The 12,132-nt window shown below is 41.4% G+C and overlaps 1 protein-coding gene across 3 annotated transcripts in view; it reads right to left on the minus strand.

Annotated features, from left to right (window-relative positions):
- LOC120535657 (C-type lectin domain family 7 member A-like) overlaps positions 1 to 12,132 on the minus strand; it is a 281,385-nt gene that overhangs the window by 152,954 nt on the left and 116,299 nt on the right. For all 3 annotated transcript variants that reach the window (XM_039763615.1, XM_039763614.1, XM_039763616.1), the window contains 2 exons: positions 7,803 to 7,910; positions 6,859 to 6,969 (listed from right to left, as the gene is read on the minus strand). In XM_039763615.1, coding sequence (XP_039619549.1) covers positions 6,859 to 6,969; positions 7,803 to 7,910 — 219 coding nt within the window. The remainder of the gene's footprint in view (positions 1 to 6,858; positions 6,970 to 7,802; positions 7,911 to 12,132) is intronic.

The raw sequence follows: 12,132 nt of genomic DNA on the forward strand, positions 1-12,132 counted from the left end.
AGAGGCCAAGCTGGGCAAGATATGCAGCAGGTTAGGGTGATAATGGATTAAGATGGAAATGTACTCACAAGTGAGGAGAGTGTGTTAAGCAGCTGGAAGGAGTACTTTGAGAGGCTGATGAATGAACAGAACAAGAGAGAGAACAGGTTGGATGATATGGAGATAGTGAATCAGGGAGTGCAACGGATTAGCAAGGAGGGAGTAAGGACAGCTATAAAGAGGATGAAAAATGGAAAGGCCCTTGGTCCAGATGACCTATACCTATGGAAGCATGGAGGTGTTTAGGAGAGATGGCAGTGGAGGTTTTAACCAGATTATTTAATGGAATCTTGGAAAGTGAGAGGATACCTGAGGAGTGGAGAATAAGTGTACTGGTGCTGATATTTAAGAAAAAGGGGAATGTGCACGACTGTAGTAACTACAGGGGGATAAACTTGATGAGCCACAGTATGAAGTTATGGGAAAGAGTAGTGGAAGCTAGGTTAAGAAGTGAGGTGATGATTAGTAAGCGGCAGTATGGTTTCATGCAAAGAAAGAGCACCACAGATGCAATGTTTGCTCTGATGATGTTGATGGAGAAGTTTAGAGAAGGCCAGAAGGAGTTGTATTGTGTCTTTGTGGACTAGGAAAAAGTATATGACAGGGTGCATCGAGAGGAGCTGTGGTATTGTATGAGGAAGTCGGCAGTGGCAGAGAAGTACGTAAGAGTTGTACAGGATGTGTACGAGGGAAGTGTGACAGTGGTGAGGCCTGTAGTAGGAGTGACGGATGCATTCAAGTTGGAGGTGGGATTACATCAGGGATCAGCTCTGAGCCCTTTCTTATTTGCAATGGTGATGGATAGGTTGACAGACGAGATTAGACAGGAGTCCCTGTGGACTATGATGTTTGCTGATGGCATTGTGATCTGTAGCGATAGTAGGGAGCAGGTTGAGGAGACCCTGGAGAGGTGGAGATATGCTCTAGAGAGGAGAGGAATGAAGGTCAGTAGGAACAAGACAAAATGCATGTGTGTAAATGAGAAGGAGGTCAGCAGAATGGTGAGGATGCAGGGAGTAGATCTGGTGAAGGTGGATGAAATTAAAAACTTAGGATCAACAGTACAGAATAATGGTGATTGTGGAAGAGAGGTGAAAAAGAGAGTGTAGGCAGGGTGGAATGGGTGGGAAAGAGTGTCAGGGGTGATTTGTGACAGACCGATATCAGCAAGAGTGAAAGGGAAGGTCTACAGGACGGTAGTGAGACCGGCTATGTTATATGGGTTGGAGACGGTGGCACTGACCAGAAGGCATGAGAAAGAACTGGAGGTTGCAGAGTTCAAGATGCTAAGATATCCATTGGGTGTGATGAGGATGGATAGGATTAGAAATGAGTACTTTTTTATATATCGAGCACATCTGTCTCGCCTAAAACTCTCCACCAAATGTTTCCAGGGCATGATCCAACCTGCGAACGTTGCAACCAAGCCCCAGCCTCACTGGGTCACATGTTCTGGGCCTGCACCAAATTAACATTATTTTAGAGAAAAAGTTTTACTTACCTTTCAGATAGCCTTGGACTCACAATCCCTTCTAACCCATTAACAGCTGTGTTTGGGGTTCTTCCAGAGGGGCTTAAAGTGTAGAAAGACAAACAAATTGTGATTGCATTCACTACACTCTTGGCACGAAGACTCATTCTGATAAACTGGAAGAACCCAAACTCTCCTCTTTTAAGTCAGTGGGAAACCGATGTGTTATATTATTTGAAATTGGAAAAAATCAAATACTCAGTTAGAGGATCCGTACAGACTTTTTTCAAAAACATGACAGGATCTAATCAGTAATATTTTAAAATCTATACTAATAAAAGGCAAAGCCCTCACTGACTCACTCACTGACTGACTGACTCATCACTAATTCTCCAACTTCCCGTGTGGGTGGAAGGCTGAAATTTGGCAGGCTCATTCCTTACAGCTTCCTTACAAAAGTTGGGCAGGTTTCATTTCGAAATTCTACGCGTAATGGTCATAACTGGAAGGTATTTTTCTCCATTTACTGTAATGGAGTTCAGCCAGTTCCGTGGGGGGCGGAGTTTCGTGTGACATCATCACGCCTCCCACGTAATCACGTGAACTGACTGTCAACGTACTACGTAGAAAACCAGGAAGAGCTCCAAAACGCGCTGAAGAAAACATGCATTATAAAAACATGCATTATATAATTGAGAAGGCAGCGAAACAATAAGAAGCGAGTGAGTGACATATACTACCATATTAATGAGTGCTGCTACTTCGGAAAGAAAGGTGTAAACCTAAACTTTAAATTAAGTTAATAGACAGGGTGCCGCTGGTGTTTCTCATGCCCACGGTAATGCGGGATACAAGTTTAATGAGAGGACGCAGGATATAAACGAGAGTTTTGATCACTTTGTAACTAAGTTAAAATTGCAGGTGAAGGGGTGTGCTTATGCAAATTCGAGACTGTGTTTGTGGGGATTGACAGTTAACGCGGTTGGGGGAGTCACGTCATCATATCCCCTCCCATTTACCTCATTTCGCTCTGAGCTGAGCTCCGCGGCTAACGGCGTCTTCCGAAGCAACTTCATCACACTCCCACCAAATACTCACAGAAAAATCCACAAGTTAATACACACGCTGTCTCTAGAGTTTCTCCACACTCAATGTATTCCTCGCGTCCCCTTTATACCCTCTGATCTCCCATTTCAATTCAGATACCTCCAATTTCCAGTAAGGCTCAGCTGCGTGATGACAAGTAATAAGTCTCAAGGACAGACCCTACAAAACGATGCCATTGATTTCAGGCAAGATTGCTTTTCTCCTGGACAACTATACTTGCATTCTCAAAAGTGAGCTTGCGCAGCTCGTCATATTACAACCGGAGTGCAGCCAGAAACTTTTAAGTACCGGGTCTTAGATAACATTAAATTAAGCCGTAGACATCGCAACATCACACAAGATAGCAGCTCACGAGAACTTACTGAACGCAGTACGAGTGATCACTTCCATGCATCAAACCTGTTCAAAAAACGCATTACACAATTTACAAGGTGATGGCTTTCTATGGCGTTCGTTTATAAAGCAGCGGAGAGGCTGTGTGAAGGCAGCTACACAGAAAAAGCAGAGTGCCACACTCTGAATGTATTGCTGGCATCACCGTTATACCCTCTGATCTCCCATTTGAATTGAAATGCCTCAAATTTCCTGTAAGGCTCTGCTTCGCGATGACAATTAATAAGTCTCAGGGACACACCCTACAAAAGGAAAGGTTGCCATTGATTTGAGGCAACATTGCTTTCCTCCTGGACAAAACTATACGTTGCATTCTCAAAAGTTATATATATATACACCCCAATCTACATACTGTCAAATAAACGACCCACACACCATAGCGCAACATGAGAGGCTTCACCTTTAGCGCTGACGTCTTAGGTTCGATTCGCGAGAGTGGGTGCAGTGCGTGTGTACTGCCTGATGAGCCCAGAATTAGGGAGAAGCACGTGCCGCGTACTGTTTGCATTATTTGATAGTAAAACTATTTCAATATATTCAATATATATATATCAGCGCTTAATGATTCATTTTACTCGCAACCCCTGTTTGGGAAGAAGTATGAAAAAATATGAGGTTAACGCAGAAAACCAGATCACCAATTTAAGCTTTAGGAATCATAGATACTTTATTCGACATCAATGATTGTTTTGGTAAATCCATACTTGGTGTAATCCTCCTTCCATGTTATAATATTTCCGCGACTAGCCAAGATTAAATGAACGGAAAAAAAGTAAGAGCGGCGAGGTGACGAGCAGGCAGGCGACAGCTCAATAGCTCGAATTTGGATATACTACAGTAGGTTCCAATTAGTCGCCAGAAATATCTTTGGTAGGAATGGAAGTTGGATTTAGTCTTTAAATTTCTATGGTGAAGAAAAATTTATGCAATGATGATTAAATTTAACTTTCATTCCTACTAAACATATTTCTGTCGACCAAATAAAAATTACTTATATTTAAAATTTAAATAGAACTTGAACAAATACGATAGTTCATAATACCCACGCAGCACTAAGTGCACATAAGATTACGAGTCATCCGTTTTAACAAGCAGCATATTGCACTGATATGAAATAGCCTGCCCATTTAATTATTTAGGAATGGATAGATAAATTAAGATTTTGTACAAATAATGTTTTAAATTTTTCTTCCTCAGTGGATTCTGGCACCCCCAGCAACAGCTCCTCGCACCCCAAAGACAATATATATATTACAATTGTCTTTGTGCCGCCTGTATACAATCTGATGTGTTCATGATAAATAAAGCACCCCCCTTTGTCTGCTGGTTTGATAATGATTTCTGTATTTTCCTCTAGTGAATGTATGGCTCTCTGCTCATCCCCAGTAATGTTTTCTATCTGATTTTGCTGCCTGTTTAAGATCCCTGTTTTCACTCTCTGTTGGAAGCAGTCTATATAATTATCCAGGGTGGAGTTTCTGCCAGCTCCTGGTGTCCATGTGGATTTATTGGTGGGGTTGTTGTAACTGCTTGTTGTTGGTTCCTTTGTGTTACCGTTTTCTTCCTTGTGGAAAAATTATTTTAGTCTGAGTTTTCTGAAGAATTCTTCCATATCACTGCAGAGTCTGATGTTGTCATTGGGCTTTGCAGGACAATATGAGAGTACCTTTGTAAGTACTGAAATCTCTGCTTCATTTGGTGTGTATAAGGAGAGATTAACAATGCAGATCTGTTGCTCTTTGTTTTTTGCTATTAAGTGTCCAGCTTTCTCTCATAGTCTATGCAGCTTTTTCTTTTTTTTTGATAATAAGGAGTTTCTGGAGTCTTTTGTAATAGAGAAGGCCTATAATGTCAGGAATTGGCTCCCTTACAGAAAATGTTTCAGGTTGGGTGGAGCACATCCTTAAACCCCTTGCTTGCAATACAACCAGCTACATCCAGGACACCACTGACTTCTTAAAAAACTGTCTGCTATAGGCCCTTTAATTGAGGGAACCTTACTGGCCACAATGGATGTTGAGGCACTTTACACAAACATCCCCCATGATGCTGACATATTGACATGTGAAACATACCTCAGACAACGTACCTCAGACAACATAATTTACCCAGAAAGTCAGTAATAGAAATGATAAAATTCACTCTGATGCATAATTTATTCTCTTTTGGACAAGATTTGTACTTGCAACAAATGGGGACTACAATGAGCTGTTGGTTTGCACCTCACTATTCAAAAGTATTTATGGAAAAATTGGAGGAAGATTTCATGTCAATGTGCAGCTTAAGACCAATGTTGTATCTCTGTTACATAGATGACATCTTTATATTCTAGACTGCCATTGAGAAGGACCTCCTCCATTTTCGTAATAAATATAATTGTTTTCACCCCAACATAAAGCTGCAGCTGAAATGTCCTGACACTGCAGTCTATGTGGAAGAAAGTGGACAAACACTCCGCCAGAGAATGAATTTACACAGGTTCCACATTAAATGTGGCAACACAGATGTTCCTGTAGCGGCCCACTTCAACAGCCATGAACACATTGCAACATGAATTGAATAAAGACAAGAGTTTTATGGCCAGGTATGAGGATTATTTGCATCTCTCAGACTGACACAGACAACCTGACTACAGATCCACATTGTATTGAAAAACTCATTATAAACTTCAAAAAGATGTTGTTGGACAGTTATATTATCCAAAGAACTTGACCATACATTGTTCTTCACTCTTGTTAAATGAACCCTAGCCTGAAGAAGACTATTGATTTTTAATATTTAAGATTTCTCACTTAAAGATTTACCAATGTTGTTTCTTGTCCTAGTGTGTATATAAACAGAGGGAACTCCAGTTTCTGTATTACAACTTGCCTGAAGAAGGGGCCTGAGTTGCCTTGAAAGCTTGCATATTGTAATTTTTTTAGTTAGCCAATAAAAGTTGTCATTTTGCTTGACTTTTCACTACATTCATAATGGCTAACACGGTACAACACCCTAGTACTGTAGTATAGATAGGCACTAAAAAGACAAAAAAGATACACTGATTGTAATGATCATGACTTTGCATGCAAGGAAGTGCACCACCAGGAAATGGCATTCCTGTTTAGAATTCTGGAAGGTGAAAAATAGTTAGGCTGTAAAAAAAAAATGGGCAACCCTCACACAGAATGCTAGAGGACTGGCAACTCAACATAAAATATGACTGCAGAAAAGTTTGTGGCATAAAGTTCAATGCCTTAGTCATCTGCATAGAAGAAGAAATAAGTTAACTTAATCTTAACCCAATCAGTCCCAATAAGGATCTGTGAATAAACCTTTCCTATAAAAGTAGTAAGAATAAATGGATGACATGAACAGCACTTTGCAACTCTGAAGTGTTTCATCAATTTGGGAACTGCACAAGATATCACATTTAATATCCAGAAATTCTAACTAAAAAATTGTGACTATCACTTCAACATTGTCATATTACAAATCAGACAATTCACCTGCACATGCCATGCAGCATTAAAATGCCCAGTTGTTTACTAGTTGATCTTATTTACTAGAGATATTTATTTATTTAAGTGGGCTTTGGCCAATTCTACACAAAGCTTGCAGAGCAAAAATGCATCTTCACACAAATTTCCCAATTCATGTCTTTTAAGTCCACAGCAGCTGCTGAGGAAAGTAAATAAAGTATATTACATCTTTCAGAATCTACCATGGTTTGCAACAATTTGTCAAATGTTGTACATACTGTATACAAAGTTCTCTATATCTGTTAACTAACAAGGTACTATATAAGAAGTCATATTCTTTTGTTCTTGACAATACCATAACATAATTTAATACATTTTGATGCTTACCTGAAGATTTCTCTTCCTGTTTTTTGTCAAGAAGTGGATCTTCTGCTGTTTTTGCAGTTGCATATATTTCACTATAATTCTCTTTCAGCTTCATATATTGAGGCTCATTTTCTGTATTTGTAAGAGGACCATTTGTTTTAGTTAAAATTGATTTTAAATCATTATTATTTTCACTTTACTGAACTTGGCTGTAATCTGCATTTGACAAATAAAATAACAAAATTTCTAACACAAATACCTTTTTTTTTATTAATACGATAATATCTTGCCTAACAAAGAAATTGCATTCCAGGATTTCAGTTCATTATAAGAAACTTAATTGCCAGAGGTACATTTAACATAGGAAGAATATGAATATTTATTGTAATAATTGTTGGGGTGGTTAGGCGAGGATTTGCCTTGACTGCCCTACAGCATTACATACTGTAATACACCTTTGTTCATTGCCTAGACATTCAAGCCAGTAGACTTAAAATGTCTTGACGGTGGCCACACCCCAAGACCAATGAACTTTAGCAATGGAGCATATCTGCAGTGATTACAGGTAAAGGCTTGCTATTCATGCCCAACTTCCAAACTTTGCGATTGCTCCTTTCATAACCAGGTGCCAACCCAATTGGTTAGGCAATGTGGTATGTCATTTTAATAATTTCTTCCCTATTTTTTTTAATTTGTGTTTTTAATTTATAAAGCTAATGCTTTAAATTTGTGAAATACTGGGCAAATAATATTTATAATTTAAAAAAATATTAAAATAACTACAATATGTTAAAAATAACTAAACTTGCGTAATAACTTCTCATCTTACAATACACACAGTATCAATGACTGTAACTGGAGCCCAATGACAGCACTCTACAGTAGAAGACTAGTACTTAAATTGCTCAAAGGATTCATTAACCAAGATATAACTGTATATTACATAAGCATATTTTGCTGCTTACCTGAAAAATTTTCTTCCTCTTTTTTATCAGGAAGTTGATCTTCTGGTTTGCTTACAATTGAATACACATCAGGGTTGTCTTTCAGCTTCACATAATGTGACTCATTATCTAAATTTGTAAGAGAGCAATATTGGTTTAATGAAATAAGAATACAGTTAATTACATTTACAAAAAATATTTTCCCAAGATGCACTTTTTTGTTTTTCAACATGTACTGTATATCAGGTTAAATATAATTGCAAGTATAAGAGCTTATTCTTTAAGCATTCTACATTTAGCTTCTTAGTTCCCACAGCACACAAACACACATACATTATCACTCACACGCAATCAGTTTAGAGTCATCAAATAAGTTATATAACTTGTGTGTTTTTGAGATGTGGCAGAAAACTGGAGTACCTAGAGAAACCTTACATAGGCAAATGCAAAATATGATTCCTGCGCCCTTAAACTATGGGAGAACGCCCATAACCACTCAGTCATGTTTTGTGAAATTATTATACACCATACCTAATTAACCATTAAAGCATCAGGTATGTAACACAAAACATCAATGACAAATTAACTGAAAAACATAGATTGTGTCAATTGCATAAGCGCAAATACATAAAACCATTTGGGGGCATATAGTAGTTCCCCTTTGGAAGCAAACTGCCGACTTTCCAAGCAAACCTGTTATTTATTTATTATTATTTTTTTAAGCCTAATTTACATATGAGATCTATTAAAGCTTACTCTGCATGATTGGCTTTGTACTCCTACTGCAATGAAGCCTTAAATATTTGAGTTGAAGACTTGTAGTGGAGTTTACCAGAGAGAATACAAGGTGTTCAGAGTTGACTGCCTTACACCACCAAAAAAAAAGGTAAGCAGAAAAACTTTTGCAGGAGAACAGGTCTCGTGTTTTTATGTTCAAGACAAACTATCTGTTTAGAACCAGCTCATTTAACATAGTCCACACTGTCTAGAGGACCTAGATGCCTGCTTAGTAAAATGGTGCCACCGATTGATGAAACCATCAAGAAATAGTTTAATACATGTCACAATTTTTGCAATGTATGCTGATGGCCCAAGATAAACATGGGTTACAGGGACTTTGTCCTTTAAAAATTAATGCATCATTTCTACAATTTTGTATTATTGTCTCATAAGCAGAAGTAAAAGCTCAGAATATATATTATGGGCCCATTTTACTGTTGATATGTACTACTTCAGGTTGTGATGCTCCAAGAACAGTTCCTTTGGCATTTTGGAGATGCATGCACACCCAATGAATCTTTTTGTGACATTACTAGAAGCTAAAAACTTCTTCATGGTTAACTTTGATAAACATGTATAAGAGAAATCTCCACATGAATCCAAAATTGACTCATATGTTGGTTTATGTAAAAACTAAGAGATCTCACCCAGAACTGGGATAACTTGAGGAAGCATTGTTATTAGGGAATCCATTCCCAGATGGGTTTATCCATTCCCGGGAATTCGGGAATCCCAGGCTCCCGGGAATGACACAGTGCACGAGCATCTCACTTGTGAACGGTTTTAGAACGACCGACACTTATTTTTAATAAAACTACTGCAATATGTTGACACCAATAAAAGACTAACCTTATTTGCAAGCAGTTCATGCTGTCATATATAAGTACATGTATCTAGTTCAAGGGTGCCCAATGCGTTGATCGCAAAGATAGTGCAGATAGATTGCGTTGCATTCAAAAAAAAATTTTTTTTTAAACGTTAGTCTATCATATATCCTTCCTATGGCATTTGCCACTTGCTTGACATAAAGGGCGGCCAGTCTGAGATCTCCTTTCTTCTAAGACACTGGTCATCCTGCGCGCACGATCAATCGCGCGAGCTACTGCAAAACTCTGGCTGTGATCTAGTTAGTTTTCCAATTTATATTGACTAAAGAGGGGATTTAAAAAAAAATTGTTTGGGGAGGGAATGGGGTTTATATGGAATTAGAAGAGGATTTTTTTCTCTCACAATGTCACAATCGAAGTGCGTTTGTCTGATCTGTCAATCTATCATTGTTATTCCAAAGAAGGAAAATTTGGAAAGGCACTTTCGAACTGTTCATAAAAACTACGAAACTGACTACCTTCCGAAAAGCGATCTGAGAAAGACAAAAGTGAGGAAAATAAAATCGCAGTTAATCGGCCAGCCGTCATTTTTCACTCGGCTGAATTCAAAAGCTCCTTGACTGCATTATTCGGCTGTACTTATTTATGCGAGTCAGCCTTTTCCCACATGACGATTATTAAATCCAAATACTGTAGTGACCATAAATGTATTAAATTGTTATTCTGCAATAAAGGTTATTCAGTTATGCAAGGTACGGCAATATATATTGTGGCCCAGGAGGACGTGAGGAGGGCTTGTGCCTCCTCCAGACCGCGAGGGGGCGTCCGTCCTGGTTCTGTTGGGGGCCACGGGTTGAGGGCATGGAAGCCCTTCCTGTAGGGGCCGTGGTCACCGCCAGGCGGCGCCCCGATGCCGGTTTACCCGTGCAGTTGCCGGTCGGGGCAGGAGCCCGGCCGGGACGCCTTGGAGGACCGGAGGAGGGCGAGTGCCTCCTCCAGACGGAGTGGGGGCGTCCGTCCTGGTTAGGCAGGGGCCTCGGTACAGGGCTTTGAAGCCCAGCCCTGTAGGGACCCGTGGCCACCGCCAGGCGGCGCCCCGTGCCTAATTATCCCGGGAGCCCGGCACTCCGGCCACACCAGGAAGTGCCGGGGGGAAGACTTTGTGTGGCACCCGGAGAGCTGCCAGGAAGACAGCCGACACTTCCGCCACGCTTGGGCGTGGCTAGAGGCGGAAGCACCTGGGGCTCATCCGGGGCATTATTTAAGGGGCCGCCTCCCTCCAGTGATTGGTGGAAGTCGGGAGGCAGAAGGACTGAGCTGGAGAGAGAGGACGGGAGGCGGCCAGGACAAAGGCAAAGAGACTGTGGGCCCTGGACTTTGGGGAAATCAGTGTAAGAGGCACTGGAGTTGTGAGTGCACGTGACTTTGTATATTGGATTATTGTAAATAAACGGTGTGTGGGGAGCAAAATATGATGTCCGTCTGTCTGTGCCGGGGCCAGCGTTCACAATATTTTATGCAAAAAGTATACTCAGTGTATATATATATATATATATATATATAGGCTATATATATATATATATATATATAGGCTATATATACCTGTATATTGTCACGCACACGCGAGTAGGGGGCCGCGGACGGACCTTAATACAATTGGGAAGACATACGCCAGGAGGGAGTGGCGGGTACTAACCTTTCTCTCTTTGTTTATTACAGAAGAAAAGACGCACCGTCGCCATGAGCCTACCGCCTACAGCTTCCCGCAGTACGCTACTTCCGCCCTTCCTCTGTCCACTACTCATGACGTCATCAATCCCATCTTCCACCACGGCTCCTACCCAGCATTCCTCCACTTCCAGCCCTCCTACATAAATACTCCGCCGACGCCATCTTTGGACTGTCAAACCCATACTGACTTTGACCGGAATAATTCATATTGTGGATTATTTTTCAGTATACGGGGCTGGAAACCCCAAACCTTTATGCTTGTGTCTGATTTCTCTTTTACAGTGGTGTAGCCGGCAGTCCGAAAGAATGTCAGAAGGACAGGACCTGAACTCCGTGCTACAAGGGCTGTCAGCACAGATCCAGTCCCTACAGAGAACGAACCGGGAACTAGAGGAGACAAAGTCCAGGTTGGCCACCGTGCAGACGGTAAGACCAGATCCGCCTCGACCGACGCCTCCACCTCTTGTTCCCCTATCGGAAGCTGACGACATCGAGTCGTATTTGGGCATCTTTGAAAGGACGGCCACCCGGAACCAGTGGCAGCGGTCTGAGTGGGTGTCCATCCTGGCACCTTACCTGAAGGGACCCACTCAGCGGGCTTATTACGACCTCCCCGAGAAGGAGGCCGCGGACTATGACCTCCTAAAAGCGGAGATCCTGACACGCTACGGCATTATGCCGGGCCAGCAGGCGAGCGAGTGGAGGAACTGGCAGTTTAGCCCTGACAAGCCGGCCTGAGCACAGGCCTTCGACTTCTGGGGCAAGATGGGGCGTTGGTTACGGCCCGAAGGTCCCCAAGCCCGGAAGGTAGTAGAACAGGTGGCCTGTGAAGGGCTGGTCAATGCTATGCCAAGTTACCTCGCCTAACAAGTCCGGCACCATCCTTTTAAGGATATGCAGGGTCTCCTGGAAGTCCTCGGGCATCAGCTCGCGGTCCTCTGAGCCGGGGGGTCAGAAAGGCAAGCTCGCGGGAACCGACAGGGACGTATCGCCACCCCCGAGCCCACTCGACG

The sequence above is a fragment of the Polypterus senegalus genome, chromosome 9 (genome assembly GCF_016835505.1).
Source record: "Polypterus senegalus isolate Bchr_013 chromosome 9, ASM1683550v1, whole genome shotgun sequence".
In the NCBI taxonomy this organism is placed as follows: domain Eukaryota; kingdom Metazoa; phylum Chordata; class Cladistia; order Polypteriformes; family Polypteridae; genus Polypterus; species Polypterus senegalus.